A 25,989-nucleotide genomic window follows, 5' to 3' on the forward strand; every position below is an offset into this window, starting at 1 on the left:
TTTTATAGAGTATTCAAATCCACTCAGAAACAATTGTAGTGAGAATGGTATAAAAACCTAAACAGAGCAGACTAAAAAGAAGCATTACAAAAATAACTCTTGAATAAGAACAAAAGAAATTAAATATAGAAAGACCAAGAAAGTGGTTTTAGGAAGCTTTGTTTGTTTTTTATGTCAATTTAAAGAAAAGAATAAAATCCCTTTTAAGGACTCTCTCAAATCCCAAATTTGTCTCCATTATCTGCTGACTCAGAGACTTCACAAGACACTCTGGCTGGGAAACTGCAGGGGTTGCTTCCTACATAATATAGTATTGATGTACCGCTGAAGGATGTAACAGCACCATGAAACAGACCATCCTCTTTGCCTGCAGGGCTTCTAGCTATTCTCTTAGGCTCCTGATTTCCTCCCTACAGTCAGATCCTCATTTTCCCTTATGTAAAACTCCTTTCTATACCAGTTTTTTAAAAAAGCAGATAAAAAGAATAAATAAATTGTCCTCCGGGAAAGTGACTTGGCAGTGAAATGTCATAGTGTAATGGATACCTGATCATATAGGAATAAATTTCAACCTTGAAGTGCAAGGAGAAGCAAGACCCTCTAATCATTCATTCATATAAATATGTATGGAGGCAACCTACAAAAGTGTTCACCCAGTTTGGGCAATATGTATTTTAGCATGCAAACTACTGCACAGTGGTTGCACATTCTCCTATGGGGAAGATGGCACAGATGCTTTGATTTTTCAGGCTGCTGCTGCTCACTAAAAGATAGTGAAAGCACTATTCTTCAGTCTGAACTGGTTATTGGTATTCTATTCTAGAACTGAGGTGCTTAAATCATTTTTCAAACATAAGCTGTTAAGCAGCCTAAGCAAAGAAAAATCCTGTATAGATTTTTTTTATTATTTATGTTAAAGTATTCAGATTCTGCAACAATTAGATTAGGAGTTATTTTCAAACAGTTTCAAATACTTCGTCCACAAATGATTAAAAAAAAGAACATTAAAATTCAGCTTACCTGCAGTTCCTAGAAAAAAACCCTCCACCTTTCTTTCTCACAGGGACTCAACATGCATGAAGCACCCCTCTCTTCACACAATAGCCTGTGTGCTGTCATCTCAATAGCTCTATTTTCCACAACCTGTTCCCTGGTTTAAGAATGTATTTCCACAAATTTCCCCATTTGTGCAAATGTAACAAAAGTTTCACAATGCAACCAAAGGCCTTATGTACAGCACTAAAGGGATGGCCTTTCCTAAAATAGTGGGACACAGCACTGGGAGGGACAAAACAGAAAATTAGCATTTTCTCTTTAGCAACAGGTATCCAAGTAGGAAAGCAAAACCAGAAATAAAAAAGCACCCCTTTATCTGTCATCTTGAGGGGATAGGGCTGCTCCAACCAACAAACCAAAAGGCTGGAAGTTGGCTGAGTACCAGCTTCTTCCTCTCTCCTGCATCCATGCAGCCTCAGTGAACAAGCCAAAGAGAGGACACCCAGTCAAACCTCTGAAGAAGAAATCTCCTCTGCTTTTTAAAGAGGAGGTCCATCCCATTTTTCTTTAATCCATGTAGGAATTAAAACTGGTTGATCTACATTCTGACATTTAATCAAGACCATATTTAGGCTAGAATAAAATAAATGTCCCTATTCATAATCCTATATTAAAACATAAATGCCTGTGAGTCTATAAAGATTCAGCTGGTAAACAAAGTTTTCCCAAGTTCCTCAGCTGCCTGAAAACCCCACTAGCTGCTTTGGTAATTTCAACACCTGTTTTTAAAAACAGGGCTGATAGTCTTTGGTCAAGTAATCAAGTAATTGAGGGCTCAAGATCATACCCTGATTTTGGAACACTTCCTTAAGCTCCAAGGGGATTATCTGTTCCAGTTCCTACCCAAAGTGATTAAGTCACACGATTCTGAACACATCACAAATAAGAGACCAAATCTGCTTTTCTTTTGTACAAAAGATTTTTCATCTTTGATGTGAATCAAAGAGGTAAATTACAATAATTAATCCACAATACACAAGGTAAATTTTAATTAATACACAATGAGGTGAATTTTATCCTTGGTGGTCAGACAGGAATTCAGAAAGAGGGATTTTTACCATCCAGTAAAAAAAAAAAAAAAAAAAAAATTCAGTCAGACATAAATCGAGTTTCTGCTTCTGTGTTCTCTTTACTGAAACTCACTTGAAATATACTTTTTAGAAAGTGTCCTTTTGAATTCATTTGTATCTTTAAAACTCAAATAATTTTAAGATTGTCAAAGTTACAGAAATCTGGGCAACAATTCCAGATAAAGTGAATTTTCTGCAAAATTTCACCACAGTTATAAACATAGATAATAACTTGAATTCTGATCACCTTTGGCATTACTTCCTTGATTTATCCTTACATATTAAAACCCAGCCAATTATTTATTGTGGTTAACAGGGTGATTTTACTTTTCTCCTCCACTAGTTTTACATTGTTTCAGTGAATACTAATGCTTATGACCTATAATCAGCTATGGCCAAACAAATGAAAGAATCTTATAGCCTGGATCAGACCAATATAGTAAAACAGTGTTAAACCACATGGAGACAACAATTTATGGAGGCATCTTATTGCTTATGTTACTGAAGAACAAAATTTTGCTCTTCCCCCCACTAATACATAATAAAACCAGATTTAGCTAATTTAAACTTTTTTTTCCCCTCATTCCTAGAAAAGTATGCAGACACTGAAACACAAAACTACTCTTTGGGTTGTGATGACAACTTTTATATATTTCACTTTCACGGACTATTCCTATTAATTCCAGAAATATAATACAGATTTCTTTAAAAACCCAAATATATCTTTCTGTATCAGGTGGTGAAATGCACCCTACAGTGCTAAGAAATTGAAGTTATTGGAAATGGCAGTAAATTTACATGACAACTGTCACTGATACCTCCCAAATCTATCATACAAACACCAGTAATCTGCTCTTTTACAAGGCATCCACAAAGTTTTTGAACTCTTGTGGCAACTGGAAGATAGAGAAATCCCACATGAGACAGAAAGAAGTGTGGCATCACAGGTGCCTCCCAAGTTACTACTTCTCAGATGTTATTTACCCTGGGAAAATCAGTATGTTTTATCAAGAGCAAAAACACCTGACTCCACCATGGTGATTCAATAATTTATAGGGAATGTACAAAATGCCAGTGGAAAAAAAAAAGCCAAACCAACACAAATTCTCCCTTCCTCTGTGCCTCATCCAGTTATTTGCCTCTTCCAAATAAATTTAAAAGATATTAATTCTTGTCTTCAAGGTATATGGCTACTTCCTTTTCTGTAAATACTGATTCTTATTTCTTATGGAGGAGTAATATATTCCTCCCCTTGAATAATGGCCCCCACAGAAATGAAGACCTGTATCTTACTGAGTGGAATTAGCACCAAATGCAATCAATGGCTAAAATAATCAGACGGCTCTTCCAAAAAAATTACTAAACTAAATCATGCACTGCAGGAGAGCAGAAGCCAGACTCAGTAACAACCCTGGGAGTTTCAGTTCCTGCACTGGAATCCTGGAGAACAGAAGACAGCTGTGATATTGGCTGAGGTCAAGTTGCATGTATGTCAATACAGGAGAAGCTTTGGCCTCAATCCCCAGTGATCATCAGTGCTCGACACAGCTCTCTCAGGGTCCCTGAGACCATAAAATTATTTGAAGAAACCAACACTTTATTACAACCTTACTCTCTTAGAGAAGTTTCACGAGGGCTATTCTATTTCAGTGATTTCCTGCTCCCTTGTGTTCTTTTGAAATGCCCGTCTTGGCATGTTTCATCTAGGCTTGCATGCTCTAGTATCCAAACAGTGAATATTCTACCTCAAAACCTGGGGTTTTTTTTCAGTTTTCTATGGCCTGTACTGCCCAAAATTGTAATATGATTTTCCAAAAACCATTACACGTCCATATTTCCTAGTGAGATTAATGATGATTCAGAGAGGCTATGAAAAGCCATTCCAGCTCTGCTGCAAGATCACATTCATTTAGATCTTTGAGGCCAAAGCTTACTATCCAGAAAGTCAAGCACCTATAAATCTAGAATCAATAAAAGCTAGAACTGCTCAAAGACAAATTATCAAAACCGTTTGAGCAGCAGATTTTGTCCCCAAATTTTCCCCAAACAGTTCTATGTATTGAGTGTTCTAGTGTAAGAGCTTTACAGTAAAACATATTTTAAAAGCTCAAATAGAAATAAACAAATTCAATTTGTTTACATCTTATATTTGTTTATGCAGATTAATTATTTTCTTTTGAAAGAATTGCCCTTTCAAGACTATTCAAACAAACCAGGCATAGTTTTTTAAGATCATTTTGAGGCAAAATAAAAGAAGATGATACCTTCTCTTACTTGACATCTGAGAACAATAAACAGCCCCAGGCCTAGCATGTAGAATACCTGACAAGGTACCTAAAAAATCCCAAACAGTTCAGAAGTGCTTAAAAGAATCAGTATGTTCAGAAAAAAAAAAAAAAGTTGAATTTAAATTTCTTTAATATCAAACAGACATCAAAGGAATAACTCATGCTTTTTTTCTTTTCCAAACTAACTGCATTTGGAATGAAGTTTAATACTTGGTTGCTAAGTGCAGCCTTATCTTTCCCTTGACTGATTTTTTCATGCACCTAGTCCTCCCAAAGTTTACTGAAATATTGCAACCAGCCTGTAGGATTTGGGCAATTAGAATCCAGCAAATACAGATAAAGGGTTCTGTCTAGTCACCTTTACTTTTGACTCTGAGACTGAGGTTTTTGTAACTCTCTTCTCTTTCTATGGTGCATCCACGACCAAGATAAGAATGACCACAAGATTGATTTTGGATGAAAACAGAAGTGCAAAACATTAGAAAAGAAATGGAATGCAAAATGCAGATTCCTTATATGAAGAAATGAAATACACAAATCACAGAACAATAACAATGCAGAAGAAGAATAACAAACTAACACAGAGATATTTTTGGTCAGATATCTTCCAAAATGTTCACAAATACTCAGGAGAAAAATCTAGTATGAGTAGGAAGGCATAATAAAAAGATCCCTGACTTGATCAGAGAATTATCTCAAAACTGACATATGCAGGGAAAATGAACAAAGAACACACCTCTGAATTTAAAAAAAAATATATAATATTTACACAATATCTGATTCAGCTTTCAGAGTTTACTTTCCAAGGATCAGGTCAATATTGACTAATTAGCAATTTCATGTCTGTAAATCATATCAGTATGCTACCCTGACTGCTACTGCAGACCAATGCATCACAATCATTGATTGAGCTCCCTCAGAACTCTTTCTGTGGAACAGACCTATCATTAGTTTAATAATCTATGCAATTTTGTTATCATTGGGGAACAAAGGCAGAGAGTTTGGGAAATTTATTTGAGGTTTCTAAAGAATCAGTGCTCAGATCTCTGAGTGCTTGCCCATTCCCTAATCTACTTCAGCATTTTGAAATCCACACCATTGAACATTTCAAACAGTTCACAATACTGAAACCACCAGTAGATTTGCCACTTTAAAATAATGACATTATTGTATATCAGCACTGTATCAAGTCTGTATCTGTTATCATCATATTGTGAAGCTCCCATACCTTCTCAGTGATTTCTCATGGGCAGCCCCTTACAGCACTGACTCCAGCATCTCCACAGCACAACCAACAAACTCCAACTCTCTCCTTACCCAGCTACCCCACTCTTTTGTAGCACTCCTCTTCTTATTGGACACAGCTGTGGCCTGTTAAGGGCAGCCCTGTTCCTAATTGGTGATTAGTACAGCTGCAACTCCTCAGGGGTGAGATTACCTTCTGCACTATTCTCTTACATTCTATCTTCCTGCATGTATCAAGCTGCAATAGCCGTCAAAAAGAGATGCAGTGGTCTGGCATGGATGGCCAGAAGAGGTTGTAGCTAACTCCAATCTCTTCTCCATCCACCCAGACATCACCAGCAAAGGCCCAGGTGGCCCCAGCACTGCTGTCCCCCTCCCAGGAGATGCTGGCCCTGCCAAGCTTGCTCTGACACCCCCAGCTGACCACCCCCCTGATTTCCTTCCCCTGGCCATGGGACTGATGCTGCAGCAGAGATATCCCCAGTCCAGAACAGCTGCAAGCTGCATGCTTTTTTTTTTTGAGGCATCACATCACTTCAAATGGATTAACACTGGCTTTAAATTACGGAGTCTACACAACATCTTCTGAATGCTCTATTTTTATTTTTTACTTTAATTTCCCTTCTGTTTGCTCTTTTTTTTTTCTTTTCCCCTGAGGGTTTGGAGTTTTTTGTTTTGTTGTTTTGGGAGGTTGTTTATTTGTTCATTTGGTCTATTTGTTAGTTTTGGTTTACTCCTTGAGATAGCATCTTTATCAAGGCCATTACACATGCCAAACAAATCCTGAGTGGCATCAAAAGGAGCACGACCAAGGGGTCAAGGGAAGTAATTCTGTCTTTTACTCCACTCTCCTGAGATCCCATCTGCAGTGCTGTGTCCAGCTCTGGGGCCCCCAATAAAAAAAGGACATGGACCTGCTGAGATGAGTCTAGAGAAGGGCCACAATGATGATCAGAGCTCTGGAGCAGCTCTCCTTATGAAGACAAGCTGAGAGAGTTGGGATTGTTCAGACTGGAGATGAGATGGCTCCAGAGACCTTGGAGCATCCTTCAGTACCTAAATGGCTACAAGAGAGCAGGAAAAGGACTACATGCAGTGGCAGGACAAGGGGCAATGGTTTCAAAAGAAAAGAGAGTAGGCTTATATTAGATATTAAGAAGAAATTCTTTACAGTGAGGGTAATGGGAGACTGGAGACACTGGAACTGCTCAGAACAGTTGTGGATGCCCCATACCTAAGTTCAACGCCAGGCTGAATGGGGATTTCAGCAACCTTGTCTGGTGAAAGGTGTCCCTGCCCATGGCAGAGGGCTTGGAACAAGATGATCTTTCTTGGGGTGTTCCAACCCAAACTTTTCTGTGATTCTATGATAGCAACAACATACTTCATAGTCATTGTCCTCAGAGGTATTCAAGAAACTACTGGATGTGGCACTTAGCTCTGAGGTCTACTTGACAGGTGGTGATCAGTTAAAGGCTGGACTCCACCCCAGCAGCCTTTCCAAACTATTTCTGTGGTTCTATGTATTGAGTGTTCTAGTGCAAGAGCTTTACAGTAAAACATATTTAAAACACAGGGTAGAAGTGTGAAAAGAGCCAAGAGAGCCAGGATGTTTGGAACACAGTGAGATTATGAACATAACTCCAAACAAATCACAGGGTCAAAGACTGTGATAGATGTTTATCTGATTGATGCTGAACATGCTCCAACACACCAGTAAGGATTCAAACAGAAGGGATCAGTTAGTTGCTCTGGATATGCTTTAATGTAGTACAGAAAAACTAAACCTCTTCCACTGATAAAATGAAAAAAAAAAAGCATGTCCATGAAAACACAATCACAAAAAGAGGATATTTTACATACACAACACATTTAAAATTTGGACGAAAAGACAGATTTTCAGTTTTATTGGAAATCCTTGAATCTGTTGGTTTAAATCAAATCCTTAATGCTACTGTAACCTCACCACTTATGCATTAACATGCTGTTTTTCCAAAGGGTCTTGTTATACACATTCATAAAAATTGGGAGGAACACAGAATTTTTTTAGACCAAGTACATTCATTTCCTCTGTTGATCTGAATTGCACAATGAAGGACAACAAACAGCTCTAACAATCTGTTACACTGAGACTCTTCCACTTAACGTCTGCATGGGGATTCTGGCTCACCAGGCACCGTGCAGGAGCCTGCCAAGGGCACTGGCTTCTGCCCCATGCACAAAACACAACTAAAAGCACAACTCCCTTGGTCTCCCATCATTTCCAACAAGCACAAGGGCCTGCAATCCCTTGTGGGGAGAGCAATCTCTCTCCCTTCTCCACTCTTGTAGTCAGAGTCAGGGCACCAGCGCCAGGCTTCTTCCACTTCCTGCACATCACAGCCAGGGCTCCAAAGGCAACACATCTCCAGCTCCCAGTGAAACTTCCCAGCTCTTAATTAGATGCTGTCTTTCTTAAAAAAACAATTGAAGAGCCCTGTGCAAGGATATGTCATCTGAAAAGATGGAAATTCTCAGGCAGTAGCATCAGCATTACAGACTAACAAATCTTTGTATCCTCCTAGGCAATTGGATGGGATGGAATTACTCAGCAGTGCCTTCCACTTCTATCTTTTTTTCTCCTTCCCTCACTTTTCTTTGCTGATCAGATAATTCCTTGTACGTATAGTAAACAATTATAGAAATACTTTGCAATTTCTGAAAAACAATCAGAAATTTCCCAGCTTCATAAATATTTGTAAGACAGAAACAAATTACAGGCATTGCTTACAGACAGTTTTAGTAACCAAAACTGAATTATAAATCTTTAAAACACAGTTGCGACATACAGAAATGAAGTATCTGAAAACAGTTGATTTGGAATTCTCCTGTAAGAGAAATATGAAATATTCTATGCTGTACTGTGAACTTGATAAAACTGATATGAAATTTTCCTGAGTAGCTGATATTGGCACGTGAAAATAAAGCAAAGCTCAGCAGGACACATGAAATTCATGCATTTCCAATGTAATTCCAAGCAGTATAGCATAAATCAGCATGGACATGTAATTCTTGGATCTTGTTTGACATAAGGGAAGCAGAAATGATGTGTTGTTGCAGGTGTTTTGCAAGCAAACATGACACCCAGCTGATTGTTAACAAACTTTTTTCAAAGGAAAATGAGCTGAAGGAAGATCTCAAAGCTGACAAATGAAAAAAAAACAGGTGGAAATAGTTATGACCACTCCTGGGCTGGAGCAGTCAGAAGCTATTGCTTGTGTTAGGATGGCACTGGAAACAGGCTGCTCCTAGGGGAAGCAGGAGCTGGCTCCAGCAGGCTTGAGAAGCATTTTGGGGGATGACAGCCACTTCCAGCTGGGCTACATGCTGGGCTGCTCAGCATAGGCAGCTCCATTTGGCTCAGACACAGCAAGAAACATGCACCTCACGCTGAAAGCTACAGAACACCTGCAATCTATGTTCTCTGAGAAAACTGCAGTTTCTAGTCCCTCAAAGCCAAAATTTGAAGTTATATGACTTGTAATACTGTTAACCATAACAAAGATGATCTTGTTCCAATCCCATACCATGGGCAGGGACACCTTTCACTAGACCACATTCCTCTGAGCCCACCCAGCCTGGCCTTGAACACTCCTAGGGATGGAGCACCCACAGCTGGGGGTAATTACACCTCATTCACAGTTGGCAATTTCTTCCTAATTTCTAATCTAAGCCTACCTTCTCTCAGTTTGAAATTTTTACTCCTTGTCCTATCACTACACACTCTTGTAAAAAATTCCTCTCCAGGGACTTCTTTGTATTTTATACAAACCCCCATATGTGTAAGATACCTTTAGGTGCTAAAAATGGAGCCTCTCTGCTACACGTCCCATTTTCTATTGAAGATATATTTTACATACAATTCAACAGCACAGCCTTTGCAGTGGGCTGGTTAGGGTAATAAAAGGAAAAGTGGGGTCAGAAAAATAAGTCTGATCTTTGTAAAGTAATTTCCACACCACATTAAAATTTAAATATTTTATTTACAAAATAATTACTGCAAGTTCAATGGATATTCTCTTTGTAACAAAAAAAAAAAAAAAATCTAAAATATAATGAGGGATCCTTGACTTACCAATTTGGGTGAAACATCTTGCTAGGGGCTTTTTCCCCTCTCTATTCTGCTGCCCTTCTGAAAAACTCCCGTGAAAATCATACTCTGTAGGTTCACCCACCTTAATTACAGGATCTTTTCAAGAGACAGCAGTTATCTGTAGCTACCAGCCAGAGGGGGAAAAAAAATTTAAAAGGCTACAGACTCACAGAGGCCTGGCTACTCCTGGATTTGACCAGAAATCACTTCTCAGCAGTGACACATAATACTGTTTTCAGGCAAAACACGAATAAACATGTGCATAAACTTTTGATTCAGAGCAATGCCACACTAGTTCTGTGATCCATCAGATCTCAGAAGATAAACATGATGTGATGGGGTCATTTCTTGCTAGAAAGGCTTCCAAAGAGCAAAAAAAGGAAAAGCTGGAAAGCTGCTTTGGTGGTTGAGTGGATAGGACTTCTCAGGGTGCATAACATGTGGTCAGGCTACGCTGAGAAAGACTAGTCAGCAAACAAGGATTGTGCTATAAAAAAAAAAAAAATGAAGCATTGGCATTTGGTTTCACTTTGTGCTTTTAATAAACAGAAGGGAGGAGAAAGAAGGCAATCTTTCAAACATTATTTGAGGAATTCATACCCAAGTGTAGTCCCACACCAAGGCCATAATTGTACAGACCTGCTCCACAGGTCAAACTGGAGCCCATCCAGGCCACCTGCTTGCAAGTGTGCCTTCAGCAAGAGCTTTATGGTGCCCCACACAGCATCCCCAGAGGGCAAGCTCAGGTTCCTTCTCACACAGACAGTAATGCTCTACTCCATCATCTATTTTGGAATTTGGTTGGGCCCAGCACCCTGTGCACCTTCAGCTATCCCAACCCTCTGAGCACAGTGGGAGATACATACAGAGGCAAGAGAAAAGAAAATGAATATTCGCCAGTGCAGAATGACCCAGCACCCTTTAAACACAGGTGTTTTTACCTTCTGCTATGAGGACACCTGGCATGCCTGAACAGCCTGATCCTGGGCTGAATTCAGGACACCTGCTCCAGGGAGGGTACTGATGCCAGTGCTATTCTATCTAGTACTGCTTGGGCCTTTGCTTTACAGGAGTACAGACTGCTAAGTCTGATGCCTGAGACAAAGTCTAGCTCATCTCCCCTATTCCCTGATGATACTGGCTACACAGAACATTACACCTTTTCTGCAGCAAATTGTTGAGCAGTTTCACCGTGCACTGTGAACCAGCTGCCCTGGAGACATCAGCTTCACTGTGCCCTGGAGACATCAGCTTTTCAGGGTTTCCTCTGTTCTCAGACCTACCAATAACTGCACCTGTAAAAAGCCTGATAAATTAATAATGGAAACAAGGCAACAGCGTGCTCATAATCAACTTCAGGACCAAAGTCCTATCAAGCTAACTATATAATAATGGGTGCTGCAGATCAAACAGGAATGCATGGCTGTCAAAAGGACACACGAGTGCTTCAACAGAATAAAAACACAGGAATCTGCATTGGCTTGTGCCAAGTCTATTTAAAGGATCTAGAAGTACTGTGGTACATAGAAAGGGATTAAAAGAAGGATTGCAGAACCTCAGCTAGATGTCATCTTAATGTTATGCAACTCCTTTTTCCTGAAAACAAAGAGTGGATTCAGCAAGACCTAAGCAGCCTTGCCTGTGCAAAGCTAAATCCTACCCTGACCTCTCACTGATCACTGCTTTAACTCCACACCAGCCCCAGGCACAGAGACAGGAGAACAGAGAGAGACCTTCCAGACAGCGAAACCCACTCCACTCCAGCACAGCCTTCCTTTGTAGCAGCCTCTCCAAGGGGAGTGGGAGCAAAGAGTTTCCAGTGAGAAGTGAGAAACTGATGCCAAAGAGGAGGTGAAAGCACAAAGAGGCACCAACAGCTCTTCAGAGAAGTACAGAGGCACAAAGGAAAACCTTGGGTGTAACCACAACTGGCACAGCAATAACAGAGCCCTGCCTGGGATTGCCAGGTGTCCTTGTCACATCAGGATAGGCTCACTTCTCACAATTCCTCATTAATTTGGTGGGATGTCAGGTTGGGCTAAATCAAAGATTCTGCCAATAACCCCATCCAGTTTGGATCAAAAGGTGGCAACACCAGGGCTCTGGAAGGAGCCACCACCCAGGGAGCCAATCTGAAGTGCCCTACCACTGTGATAAATTAGAGGCTCCCACTGGGTTCTTAATTAGCATTTTGTATGATTCACTCAGCAAACCAAACTCTGCCTATGGTAATATTTTTAGGACTTCTTCTATTTCCAAAAGGTTTTAAAACAAAAAGACAAAGGGGATGGGTGAAGGAATAAACATCCCAAAATAAACCTCACACAAATTACTTATAATTTGTTACTTGTCAAACAGTGGCATTAACAGGCCAAAAGAAGTTTAATAAATGTCTCATACAGTGTGACTGAGTTCCTAGTTGTCCAATTAGCAGTGCAAACAAAGATAAATATCTCATTAAAATATATAAATGTATATAACTCTGATTTCCTACACTTTACCACTTCCAATATATTTCTGAAATGCATTTCATTTAGGAGAAAACCCTCCATCACACTCTCTCATCTGCAGATACCTCTGCATGCTTGTGCTTGCTATTAAAAACCTTCTGCTTTATGTGGGATTTGTCATGTAAAATATAAAATAAATACCTACAAAAATGTTTTACTTGAGCCATCAATAGAAACCCTCATTGAACGGGAGAGGGGGTTTTGTGTGGATTGTGTGCCTTTACTTGGATGCAGTACTGCTTGCATAGACTTCTAAATTACATTGCAGTGTTCTCCACTCTGTTATTGATTGAGCTGAGATTTTTGGCAAGTCATTTCACCACTGTGCAGTTCTTTCTATTCCTACCTACCCTCTGTGTCTCATTTGCCTTTATAAACCCTTTGGGGCAGCAAGTGTTTTTCCCTGCCAGCTTGTAGTACCTGTCACCATGGGATCTTATTTCAGTTAGCTTGACAGGCTAATAACAATATTTATGTTGTAAGAGATTAAATTTTTAAAGAATAAAAGGAAAAAAGTAAGCAATTATATTGGAGAAATACAGTGCCACATCTATGGGCAAACCATACATGTTTAGAAAGATCCTTTCTTCCTAAAATCTAGGCAGGCTTTAATAATGAAATAAATTTCATTAAAAAAATTAAAACAAACAAAACCATAAAAAGACAGCACAGAGGACAAAAATCATTATGATTGTGAAACCCAGTAATTTCCCAGGGGTTTCTAAGAACTCTATCTCATAGCCTAGGTCAGGAGACCAAAGAGGGAAGAAGTTTTACACAGTCCCAGCTTCCCTCCTCAGACTGAAATTCACTGAGGCAGCTGAGGACATCAAGAAAAACTCCCTGTCTGGGAACTCTGAGTAAGTTTTTTTGTAAATTATTTTTAGAATCTGGAAGCTACTCAGTCTAAATAACAAGGCCAATATTAGCATCTAAGGGGATACAAGCGAAGACTTCTGGTTTAATGTCCCGGCTGCAAACCTCTTTCCCAGCAGCAGCATCCTCACTGGCTGGCCAGCAGTGCACAGACACAGAGGGAGGAATTCTGCAGCTCATGCAACCTGCTCCTACAGAAATTGGTGATAAAGTTGCTCACTACTTACCAGAAAACTTCTTAATATTGACCCAAAATAATACTAATTGGATTTACTACTTTTCTAGAACTGGTACTGCTCTAGTCACGTGCAGGAGGTTTTTTTCTCACATATGCAAAAAAAAACCAAAACCAAACCTTCAGCTTTTTGACTTTTACACTCAGGAACATTAATTTCACTACCCTTAAAGCAGAGGCATAGACATGAATCCCTATCAAGGCAAAGCAGCTGTTACACTTCTGGAAGTCAGATGAACTGTACACAAACCCATACAATATTTCACACATATTTAAAAGTGGCATATATAAGTTTTGTGGGTTCATCTGTTCTGAAGATTATTTCAGTACATAAGTATCACAGGCTTAACATAAAAACTCAATATAAATATGAATCCAGAAGACCTTTTAATTGATATTTCAATTACTGAGTTTCAATTTTAATTAAGGAAACTCAACATCTCGATTATACTTTATTTTCTTAACAAAACCTCCAGTACTGTAATGCATTCTTTTCCTGAAATCTTTTATGCTATTTTTACTGGAAAATGACCAAATAGAGTGGCTGTAGAAAAAGCTCTTTTTACTGGCTTGTCTGAAATTCCAGTAATTCTTCTAGAAGTTTACAGGGCAGAAATGTTCTTCCACATCTGTAATCAAGCAGATAAAATGAAAAACCAAATTCTTTAGGAAACATATTCTCTGTACACAGTATAACAAAGATTTTTTAATAGGCTTCCCTAGCAGTAGCTATAATAGAAAAACCATGAGACAATAGACCAGCACTACCAATAATAGAAGCTCCACATTAGTAATAACCACTATATTCTCTTAAATCAAAAAATATTGCTAAGCTTTTATCCACTTAAGAGTTTCTATCACCAAGACTGAATTATGATCAATTAGAGTTACAGATCCTATGTTAAAATGATACAGAATATTTCCAGCAACTAATTCCAAGAAATTCATTATGTTAGACTCTGAATTTAATGTGAATACTTCCTTACATTGCCATAGAAACGAGAGACTCTCAACTTGAAATTGCCATGCTAGTTGCTACAACAAAAAGGCAGTTTCTCTCACCACGAGTTCAGATTTCATGTGTGAGACAATAGGCAGATATAACAAACCCACATGGAAAGAGAAATCAGAAATACCAGTAAAAATAATGACTGTATGATTACTATATATATACATGTATATGTATATATATAAAATGAAGAGGAGTCAGAGCAAACCACCTAATGCCTGCAGAACAGGCATCCCAGCAGGCCTGATCTTCAAGGGAAGTTTTCCAAATGAGTAGTGTAGTGGCTGAACAGGGAATGTGGGGGGTAATTACCTAAGCAAAGCACTCAAAAGTTTAATCTGAAGAAGTGTTCAGCTCCTCCATCAGTCTGATACAAGAGTTCAGCACCTGCTCCCTTTCCCACTTCACAAGGATTTCAATTCCATGATAGGAGCACCTGCATGATCTTTTTAGCTTTTTAAGCTAGCAACAGGACCCTGCAACACTTGGAAATATAAACTGCTGTTCCTATAAAAAAACCAAGGCCAGAGAATTAAAATATAATGGGATTAATACTTGTTTATACTAACATACCATTTTGGAAGCATGTGAGAGGCTTATGTGACATTTATAAATGCAGATTTAGCACAAAGAAGGACTTAGTAAGGGAAGTACAGAAATGAACACAGCCATTTCATTTCATACTAGAATCAGCTGTGAGAATGTAACATGGTAGAAACTACTCAGTGTAACTCATATGGGGTACAAATAGGACTGTTAATCACTTTTCAGTCTAAGTTTAAGTAGAAAAAAATGGTGTGTGTTATAAGAACTGACATGTGAAATGGATGTCCTGAAATGAGACTGATGCCCCAATTTTTTTTTCCTTTCAACTTCTATAGGATAGGTTAGATGTTGCTTTATGAAATGGTAATATTTTATCAGAAATATGCAGATTAATTCATGATTGGCATGATGGGAACAAAGCTGGAAGATTTTTTTTTAATTACAAAAAGAACTTTAAAATGTGCAATTTAAAAAATCATTTTGCACATTTCATTTTGAGAAATGCAAGGACAACATGAGATACAAAGCTATTAATAAATAGATAAGTAATAAAAGACAATTTGTACCTGTTTGAAGGAAGGATTTCCACTCTGGAATACTAAATGTTACATTAACACAGCTACACAATGTACTTGCTAGTATAGTGTAGAAATTTTTGCTCATTATACTCTACCACTGTTTTCCATTGTTCTGCTATGTATAGTGAATCTAAGAGCACTACTCATAATGATGAAGTCTGTTTCTAGGAGTTTTTTCCCTTTTTTTCCTGCATAATGAGGACACAATATTTCTTCAGCATTTTTAAAAACAAACACACTATGACTCTGCAGAGAGTAAGTGACCTCAATTCTGTCCTCAGTGTCTGACCTAACAGACTGTCAAAGGATAACCCTGGCCCTCAGTCTAGTAATCTGGGAACTCTGTGGACAATTTAATAATTCTGGATAAGTCAATGAAATGGCTCCCATCACTGGCCATAGAGACTGGCATATGTTGTCAAGGCTGTGCCACCTCTCCCCCAGACCAGGCACAATGAGAGACTGTCACACCAGCCCTTGTCCCATTAGAACAGGCATGATCTGGAGTGCCAGAATTCCGTGTCAGAACAAATTTCTGCATGCTTTCTGAACTGAACTCAAGTGCAGAGGGTAGAAATATCTTTCTGGCAGAATAAACGAGTTGGTGCTAATGCCAGACCTGAAAGATGTGCTACCTGAAAGGTTCAAGATGAATCCCAGCAACACAGGAAGGTGCTTCACTAGCACAAAAGGCTTGGAGTGGGCAAGAAAGAAGAATGTTAGTGGCAGACAGGGCTCCATGGTTTGCAAATGTATGGGGGCCTCCATGAAGTACACTGATCTGAACCAAGGATGGCTCAAGAAAGTAACAAAAATATTATATTGAAATGTATCTAGAAAGGCATTATTTCATCTATGGATGTGGCAGCAGACAGCCAGTTTGTCTAAAAATCATAAAACACATGCACATTTGGTATCTTAATTCCATTTCACATGGTGTTGAATACCTGGACTGTTGCCCTTCCTACCCAAGGTGAGAGGCCTGAAAAGAAAGGTGCAGTAATGACTGTGTTTATGGTCCTGCACTACCACTATGAGTGTTTATGGCCATGACACCACGGCTGTGTTGGTACCAGAGAAGAAGGAAGCAGAATAGAGCCAGGGAGGCTGAAGTGCTGCCTCAGCAGCAAGGAACCCAGCATGCAGTTCTGTCCATGACAAAACACTACCTGGTAAATCTCTTTTTTTGTAGGAACATCACTCATGTAGGAAAGTAATCCTACACAAATATGTGTTTCTTCCCCACTTCTCAGGTGGCACCATTATTTCACTGTACCTTCATGAGAATTTGGGACACACAGACGTGTTAACAATAACTCACACTTTCATCTGAAGAAGCAGGAATGCTATTTTTTCCTTTGGAATGAGTTAATTGTGCATATTTCAGAGGGACAGCTTTACACCAGCATTCTTTGGGAGAAACCAGCTGGTCATAGCTTGGACTGGTGCACCATTTGCTGCACATAAAACTGACTGGATGGTAGGCTTAGAGAGTGGGGGGAATGAGGCTACATCCTGCTGGCACCAGTGGGGTTCCTCAGGGCTCACTGTTTGGGGCAGACCTGCTCAATATCTTTATCACAATCTTGTGTTTTCAGTTCTGGACCACTCAGTACAAGACAAACATGAGGTGCTGGAGCATGTCCAGAGAAGGGCAACAGAGGGAAGGGTCTGGAGCACAAGTCTGATGAGGAGTAGGTAGGAAGGGCTGAGTGAGCAGGGATGTTTTGCCTGGAGAAAAAGAGGCTCAGGGGAGACCTCATCACTCTCTACAGCTGCCTGAAAGGAGGTGTAGCTGGGTGGGGGGTCAGACTCTTCCCCAAAATAACAAACAATGGGACAAGAGGAAATGGCCTCAAGTTGCACAAGGGAGGTTTAGATTGGATATTATGAAAAATTTCTTCTCTGAAAGCATTGTCAAACATTGAAAAAAGCTGCCCAGGAAAGTGGCTGAGCCACCCAACCCTGGAGATGTGGCACTTAGGGGTACAGTTTAATGGTGGACTTGGCAGTGCTGGGTTAACAGTTGGAATCAATGAGCTTAAAGGCCTTTTCCAAACTAAATGATTCTATGATTTCAACATGTTTTGAGAAACTAAGACAGACCTAGGAAATACATGTTCCCTGTGCTGATTTTTCCTGTGCTGCACGCACAGGGTTGTACTCTGTCCTGAATATGACAGAACACATAAATTCTAAAACCAAGTAATGTACTTTAATAATCTCTAAATTATTTCCTGGAACTTTCACACAAGTTTACTTTCTCCATTTTGTTCCTTGTCTTGCTTTCCTTCATCTCAAATTCATGTGCTGTGGAAATAATCAAAGACACCCAGGAGAAACGTCTGAAGCTGATAAGCAGAGCGAAACAGCATTATTCATATATTACTAATCATAATGTATGTATGAATGAGAAGACACCTGGTAGTGCTGTGTTGACAGCAAGCTACCTTTTGATTAAGCTTTCTGGATTCTAGCAATCTGAAGATACTGACTAGGAGTTCAAGAGTAATGTAAAAAGGATAAATACATGGCACATACACACAAACAACAGCTTTCTTTCAGCTCAGCTTCTAGTGAAGTCTCCAAATTGTGGATAGCAGGTTTGAATAAATAAGAGATTTTAGGTGAATATTAAAAGAGGATTCAAACCATAAGTACTGTTTTTGAGATTATCATTTTCCAATGAGGATTTTTCTCCAGTTTAGGAATGCTAAATAATTTTTGTTAAAGCCCTTAAGTATCTTTCTTTTCTCATGCTTCTGCCCACCATTCCATTTTTCATTGGATAGTTTCAGCCTATAGTTAGAAAGCTAAACAAATGGCCAGAAAAGTGCAACACCTTCTTACTGGATGGATTTCTATGAGGTTGAAGAAAAGCAGATTTGTAACAAATTGGCTGTGCTGAAGAGATACTGTTGGGATCACAGCCCTTGTGGTTTTAGAAAATTCAGTTAAGGCCAGCATTGCAATGGCATTCAGCAACAAAACCAAATGACAGGCACTTTGCCACTGAAATCAATACCATCCAACTCTGTGCTCTAGACTGCACCTACTTGGAGAGGCATCTAGTCAACCTTATTCTAAAGTTTATGATTATTTTATTTCCCACTGCAGAATCCTGTGCTATTCTGTACATTGCCTGACCACCAGTGTATGGGTTCTTTGTCACTGTCGTATATATTTGCACCAAAACTTGAATGAAAAATATTCTGAAGCAATACTTGCATATAGCAGTACTATACAAATTCTTACACAATCTAAACCTAAAGATGAGAATTTCTACCAGTCTCAAAAAAAAAAAAAAGATTTTACACATTTTTATGTATATTGTTATATTTATAAACACCTAGGTAGATAAGCAAAAAAAATAGTTTGAGAATGTTAACACAGTCAAAAAAATATCATTATGTTCTTTGAACTTTGCCTCAATAGTCTCCAAAAAAAAAAAGTTTTTTTTATTTGTTTATAGCACCATGAGGAAGAGAAGAACAAGAAACATCTGCTTCCACACCTACTGCAGCACTTTCCATCACTCTTTCTAAATCACAGTTGTGACCACCTCCTCCCATAAGTCCCTTTGGAAAGAGTACTTTTTCCATGTATACACCACTTCTTGTATACAAAATATGTAGATGAATGATTTATAGAATCTCTCATGTCATGAAAGGAGCTCCTCATCTATAAAGAGCAAGGAGAAGATCAAGAACACTGAAAGCAAAAGCTCAGAATCCATATCTTTCATGAAATGCTGGATTAATGCAGGTGAGGCTACAGGATGCATAAAGGAAGTCAGACACAATTCTACCCCCTCACACCAGGACCTTCCTTTGATGTCAACAGTATCAACAGATGTACAAGTCTTACTGCAAAATTAACTTTACCTTATGTGACTAAACAGAACTAAGCAGAGCACTCTCAATTATTTAATTCCTTCAAGGAAATGATGCACTAACAAAGTCATGGCCCCATCCTTTAATGGCACATTTGTAATTCTCAAGGAAGGAAAAAGACTGATGATTATAATTCTACTGCCAGAGAACAGAGTCCCTGACATGAAACATCACAAGCTCTCTGGAGGAGCTGAAGAATAAATCACAAGCTACATGAGTCAGAAGTCAGCTTCAATGGTCTTTAAATTAAGATGGACAAGCATAAGAATAACATAAAGTAATGGTAAAAAAAGAACTCTGAATTTAATTTCAGGAGTTAATAAAATCCTAAGGAGCACAAATTGGGAAAAAGGAATAAGTCTATTTTCAAACACTATCTATGCAAAAGTTATAAAGAAAATAAAACACATAGGTTTTCAGGGTTCTTTGGGTCTGGTTTTTGAAAGACCCTTGTAATTTTTTTGTTTTTTATTCTGGAAAATCATGCAGCTTTCTGTTTCAAAATACTGTTCTTGTGAAGAAAGCTTTATCCAACATTCCCATCTTGGAATATAGTATATAGTGATATCCAGGAATAAAATATCACCAAAAGACTATCTCTATGCACAGAGTGTTTTAATTAATGTGGAAAATAATTATTTATAACCTTAAATAACCAGAAAAAAATTTAAAAATCCATAACTATACATAGGAATATGTGTATGAAAAAGTCTGTAGTAAAATACTAACATTTTAAGTAGCTAACATGTTTACACATGCAGCCAAAACTTTGGAAAATCACAACATTCCTGCATTTCTCTGTCAAAAGGCCTGCCACAGATTTAAAATAATAAAAGTTAAGCCAGGTTTTAATTGCAAAGTTACAGATTAACCCCTTAAGAAAAAACACTACAAGGCTACTAAACCCCCTAGCCACAAATCAGTGGGTGGGGACAGTACCATCCTGTGTCCTTTCAGTCTTTGCTCAGCAACCACAGTCACAGCCACCAGGAATAGGATGTGGAGGATGCAGTCTGCACAAACTTGGCTGCTCTTGTGTCCATCCTAATGAGGGTGCAAACCTTTTCCTGACTGGAAAAGCACTTGAAAATATGCCCAAGTACATCTATAGTCAGCAAAACATTCTAGAATATGCTTACTCTTGAGTAAGCTATTGGACTGAGAAAATTAAACTTTAGTTCCTCCTTACATTATGTGTAGTAAATTCCTTTCTTGCATAAGGAGCTAAAGAATTAGGGGTTGACAGTTAAAGTCTGACTATTTAGAGTCAGATAAGAGCCATTAGAAAGTATCCACAGAAAGTGTCTGTTTTATTCATATTTTGAATAGTTATACCACTAAATACTTTTAAAAATAAATTAAATTGCTCAGTTGGTCAGATCACCTGGTTGCTGAATACATCCAAAGCACTTTCCTTGAGAAAGAGATGCATCAGGCCAAAATCTGCTCCAATGCTCCTGAGTTGTGAAATCCATGTTTTCAGACTGTTCACTGGGATTCTGCTGGGGGCATCTGTGGAAGTTTATAACCCTATGCAAAGAATAAAGGTCCTGGTTTGTACAGTACAACCAAGTGGGCTGTTTGTGCAACCCTTCCAGGAGTGAGTGTGCCCAGCACAGACCTGGTCAGCCACTGCTGGGAATTACTGTGGATCTGAGACAGCAGGGAACACACAGTGGAACTGGAGGCAACATTGCTCCCTGTATGACTCTTCCCCATGTGATTACTTATCCAAATTAAGATGCCTTTCCTTAACACACTGCTACTTTTACAACTACGCATCTGTACATGTGTGGGAAGAAGACAGCACTTAATCCAAACTGTTCTGCATGTGAAAACAAACACATTGAAATTCAGAAGTATTTCTTTAAGAAACAGTAAAAGGCTCTTATCCTCACCCAAAGGAGCAGAAGGTCAAAATGTACATTTGCAATATGCCCGACTAATGTAACTGCTGTATGCAATTCTCTCATTGGAAGGATTTATATTCAAAATAGCATGGGGTTTTGCAGAGGAAACCCTGCCTTCTTTATCTGATGTCAAAGACAGCTTTGCCTTTGACTTCATCTGGGCCAAGATTTCATCCCATGTGTTTCCAGAGATTCTCTGTGATTCTGCCAACAGTAGCACAACAAGTGGCTCTCAAAAAAGAAACTAACAAAAAAAACCCAAACAGGAAATAGTCTCCAAAGAATATTTCTTTGTGAACTCTTACAATTAAGACTAAATAATAATAATATTGATTCTTGCAATCTTTTCTCCTTGTGCAAAACCAGGCACAACATCCCACATCAAAAGCCTATTTATTTATCTGGTGTCATACCTAGAAGAACTCATGTTGAATTATATCATGGAACTGCAAATCAGTTTCTCATGAAGTTTACTCCTCCTCATAATATGCAGCAACTCCTACATTGTATGTTTGGGGTTTTTATAACTCAAGATATTTAGCTAAAACAAAACAGCAATATTGACTTTTCAAAAGTAATATTTCATCCAGTAATGTGATAAATTATGAAGTATTTAATTATTCCAGAGAGGGGAGTGTTTAATCAAATATAACATAAGGAAAAATCAGGAAAGCATCTTTTCTATGCTTTAAAACAGCTAATTCAGCCATTCCCTGATTTCATCTACAAGTAAATTTTCACTGCTGAATTGTCAAAACTTTCAACAAGAGAAATACTCACAGTCTCTTAAAGATCACATTATAAATAGTCGTGTCCTACCTCCACATTTCTCTCTCTGACTTCATTCCTAGGCAGCACTGAAGAAGCAGCTACAGTCACATGGTGCATTCAAGGTCATGCTATTCTAATTGACAGAGATAGCATTGATAAATTATGCGGAAACAATGATAATGGAGTCATTAACCTTGTTCCAGCACACTAAAGGTGCTTCGTAATTAAAAAGGAGTAAAAAAGTTACAAAAACATATAAAGATTTTATTGCTCAGCCTTTTCTCTCCTACACACTGCTGCAAAGCACTGCCAGGGAATAGTAATATTGCTGTACCGTGGCTGCCTGTGCTTTGTCACCGAGGGGCGCAGGGATGCACCGGCTTACACTGGAAGGAGGAGTCAGGTAGTAAAGTGCACAAAACATTGACTTGTTTTTTTTTTTCCAATAGGAAGTTGGATCCAGAAGGCCTCTCTCTCTGGCGTAAAGAGTGCCAGAGCACATGAAAGATCATTCCAGCCAGGAAGTCTTTCTCAGTCCAAGAATCTATGCTGAACTGTCATTTCCAAACACACAGACATGTGGCCAGTGCTTTGAGAACCTGCATTAAAACTGTAGTGAGTTAACATACTGAACTGAAACTCCTCAGATATGTGGAGATACAGGTACAGATACACAGAAAATAGGTAGAATTCAGAATTTATCCCTTATGTCTCATGCAGAAGATTGCAGTAATTCCCAGACTAAAAGCCTGACTAGTGTCCCTAATTCATGTATGACAGGTAATTTATTAAGGGTGCACACATTAATGAATCACCAGTGGTTGCTTTGACTTAAAGAGAAATGTTATAAAAACAGTGGAGAAATAGGACATATGATTCACATAGCAACTCAAAGTAACCTTAATTTTGCCTTATTGTAAAGAATCTATACAATTTCTGAAAAAAAAAAAAGTTAAAATTGGTTTACAGAGTTTACAGACAATCTGCCCTTATCTTCTTGACTCTTCAAACGCTGCTTCTTTTGGAATCCTTTCACAGTAAGACCACTCACACTAAAATTATTAATAAAAAGAGGACAGTACAGAGCAGCTTTCCTGGAGTTCAGGTGCCCAAAGATGACACTACACTGGCAAGACAGAATCCATTAAAGTCATTTTTAATCTTCACTTATCACATGAACTATTGTGTCTCCCTGCATAGCCTGACTGTCAAGATATGATCTACAGCATATTGCGCAACTTACCTATAAGGACAAATAAAAAGGTCCCAGATCACATCTGTATATAGAGGCTTGACCTCATGGAGATAACTGAATAGACAACAAAGTACATTCTGAAGGCCTGAGTGGAAATCAGATTCTTTCTACTGGTTCTGTCATGTCTGGATAAACTAATAACTAGCATATTCTTCAAGCATTCAGAAGTATCGCAAATTATACTTTAAACAATAAACCGTCAATTACAAAGAGGAAGCAAAATTGCCCAATTATACCCGATGCCAGAGAGATTCTCCTCTGTGTCCTCTGAGCACAGGCTGATGGCTAGAGTTGCAGAGCACAAGCGCCTCTGATGCATGGTATCTAAAAACTTCCCACCGCAGAAATTCCCAAATTTTCAATGGCTGGGCTCGCTGCCCGGCTGGAATGCGTACTTGAGCGATACGCCTACAGCCGCTGCACCACCCATAGCCGAGGAGCACCTACAGACTCGGCTCCCAGAGCAGCTCCTGTGCTCCAGAAATGCTGCTGGGGTAGCAGAAACCTCCCTCGCGAGCGTTCAGCTGCAGAGAACTCAACTCAGCATAGTTTAAAGAGGACAGAAACAAACATGTAAACAGCATCTGTGGCGTCTCTTCTCTATTGACTTTCCTGGAAACGCATTAACCTATTACAGTTCTTCAAAATAAATAAGCGAAACAGAGGCAAGAGTGTATACCGTTCTCTCCCAAAAGTTTCTTTCTGCCTGTCCCCTCACTTGCTCCGAGCTCCCCTTTCCCTGGGATTAGCGATCGCTTTCACCAGGGATCAAATGAATGACTTTCCCGCTAATGACACTTAAGAGATGCTGAAGCCACCCTGGGCGCCACCAGGGACCCGGCGAGCGGCGGCAGCGCCTGTCCCCACGCCAAGGAGCCCGGAGAGAGGCGAAGCCAAGGGCAAGCCCCGCTCCGCAGCCGGCCCGGCCGCCGCTCCGGCCCCCGGCAGCGCCAGCGGCAGCAGCGACCGGAGGGGCGGCGGGGACCGGGGCCGGTGGCTCGGGCCGGGCCGGGCCGGGCCGGGGGGGATCCGTCCCCGTGAGAGCGGGGCTGCAGGGGGTGCTGCCGCCGCCCCCCGCCCGGCCCCCCGGCATGGCGAAGCGCTGTCACTGACGCACATTTAATTCGCCCGGCTGCGGGTACCGCGCAGCGCCGCTCGCATCCTCCCCCCGCCGCCGGGGAGGGGGCGGCTCCGGCGGGGAGGGGGAAAGTCAAACTGCAGCAACAAAGTTGCTCCCCCTCCGCTCCCCCAGACCTGCCCCGGCCCCCGGGGGGTGGGCAGAGAGGGGGGCCCATGCCTGCCTTACCTTGCTTGACGCACTTGAGGCGGATGGGGTCCTTGCAGTGCTTGATCACGGCCAGCACATCCCTGATGGTGAGCCCGGCCACGGGGGTCTCGTTCACCTCCAGCAGCAGCTCCTCCGGCACCAACTTGCTGCCGCCCTCATAGGCCACCTTGCCGGGCTTCACTTCCCCCAGGTAGGGGAACTGCCCATTCTCGGCGCCCCCCTTCAGCTCGAAGCCCAGCTGTCCCTCCGGGTTCCTCACGATCACGATCTCGTGGACTCTGCTCGTCCAGTGGCTTTTTTTCTTCAAGCCCTTGGACATTGCCGTGGGGATGCTCTGCCCGACTCCCTCCCTGCAGTCTTGTGCTTCTTCCCCCCCTCCCTCTCTGCCCCCAGTCCCCGGGGCAGCCGCGCTCCTCCGGGCAGGCTCGGGGCGGGCGGAGCGGCCGCGGCTGTGCCGGCCGGCGGCCCCGCGGGCTGCGAGCTGGGTCGGGGAGCGCCTCTGTGCCCGCTGCTCCCGGCTTTAGCTGATATCCATGGCAGCCGCGGCGGCCGGACCCTGCCTGCGCGTGGATGCACTAGTTGTAGAGAAACTGGCAGGAGGGAGGAGGGAGGAGGGAGGGAGGCAGCGGGAGGGAGGGGACGGCCGCGGCGCGGGGAGGAGGAGGGGTGTCGGTGTCGGTGCCGGAGCGAGGCGGGCGCTGTTTCGCCGCTCCCGCCTCGCCTGACCCGGTAGTGAAGGCCGAGAGAGAGGCTGCCTGGCACGGCCGGCAGAAGGCGGAGAACGGCCCGGGCGGGGGGGCGAGGGCGCTCGGCGGGCGGGAGGGAGAGCGGCGACCCCCGCCGGGCCCCACCGCGGCCCCGGCCGTGAGGGGGCGCTCGGGAGACTGGGGGCGCTGGCCCCGCCGCCTGCCCCGCCCCGGCCAGACACTGCCCGGCGCCTGTTCCCGGCTGGACACACTGCCCGGTACCGCCCCGGCCCGGCCGGACACTGCCCAGCGCCTGTTCCCGGCTGGACACACTGCCCGGTGCCGTCCCAGCCCGGCCGGACACTGCCCAGCGCCTGTTCCCGGCTGGACACACTGCCCGGTGCCGTCCCAGCCCGGCCGGACACTGCCCAGCGCCTTCCCCTGGCCGGACACACTGCCCGGTGCCGCCCCGGCCCGGCTGGACACACTGCCCAGCGCCTTCCCCTGGCCGGACACTGCCCAGCGCCTGTTCCCGGCTGGACACACTGCCCGGTACCGCCCCGGCCCGGCCGGACACTGCCCAGCGCCTGCCCCCGGCTGGACACACTGCCCGGTACCGCCCCGGCCCGGCCGGACCCTGC

The 25,989-nt window shown here is 41.4% G+C and overlaps 1 protein-coding gene across 13 annotated transcripts in view; it reads right to left on the bottom strand.

The window, feature by feature from the left end:
- Positions 1-25,254, bottom strand: part of MAGI2 (membrane associated guanylate kinase, WW and PDZ domain containing 2) — a 702,121-nt gene extending 676,867 nt beyond the window's left edge. For 7 of the 13 annotated variants that reach the window (XM_077179136.1, XM_077179134.1, XM_054631283.2 and 4 more), the window contains exon 1: positions 24,681-25,249. In XM_077179136.1, the coding sequence (XP_077035251.1) occupies positions 24,681-24,981 (301 nt within the window). In that variant the 5' untranslated portion in view covers positions 24,982-25,249. Of the gene's footprint in view, positions 1-24,680 lie in introns of all 13 variants that reach the window. The other 6 variants (XM_077179142.1, XM_077179144.1, XM_077179133.1 and 3 more) reach the window with 5 other exon arrangements.
- Positions 25,255-25,989: the final 735 nt, after the last annotated feature.

Source organism: Agelaius phoeniceus, chromosome 5 (assembly GCF_051311805.1).
Source record: "Agelaius phoeniceus isolate bAgePho1 chromosome 5, bAgePho1.hap1, whole genome shotgun sequence".
NCBI lineage: Eukaryota > Metazoa > Chordata > Aves > Passeriformes > Icteridae > Agelaius > Agelaius phoeniceus.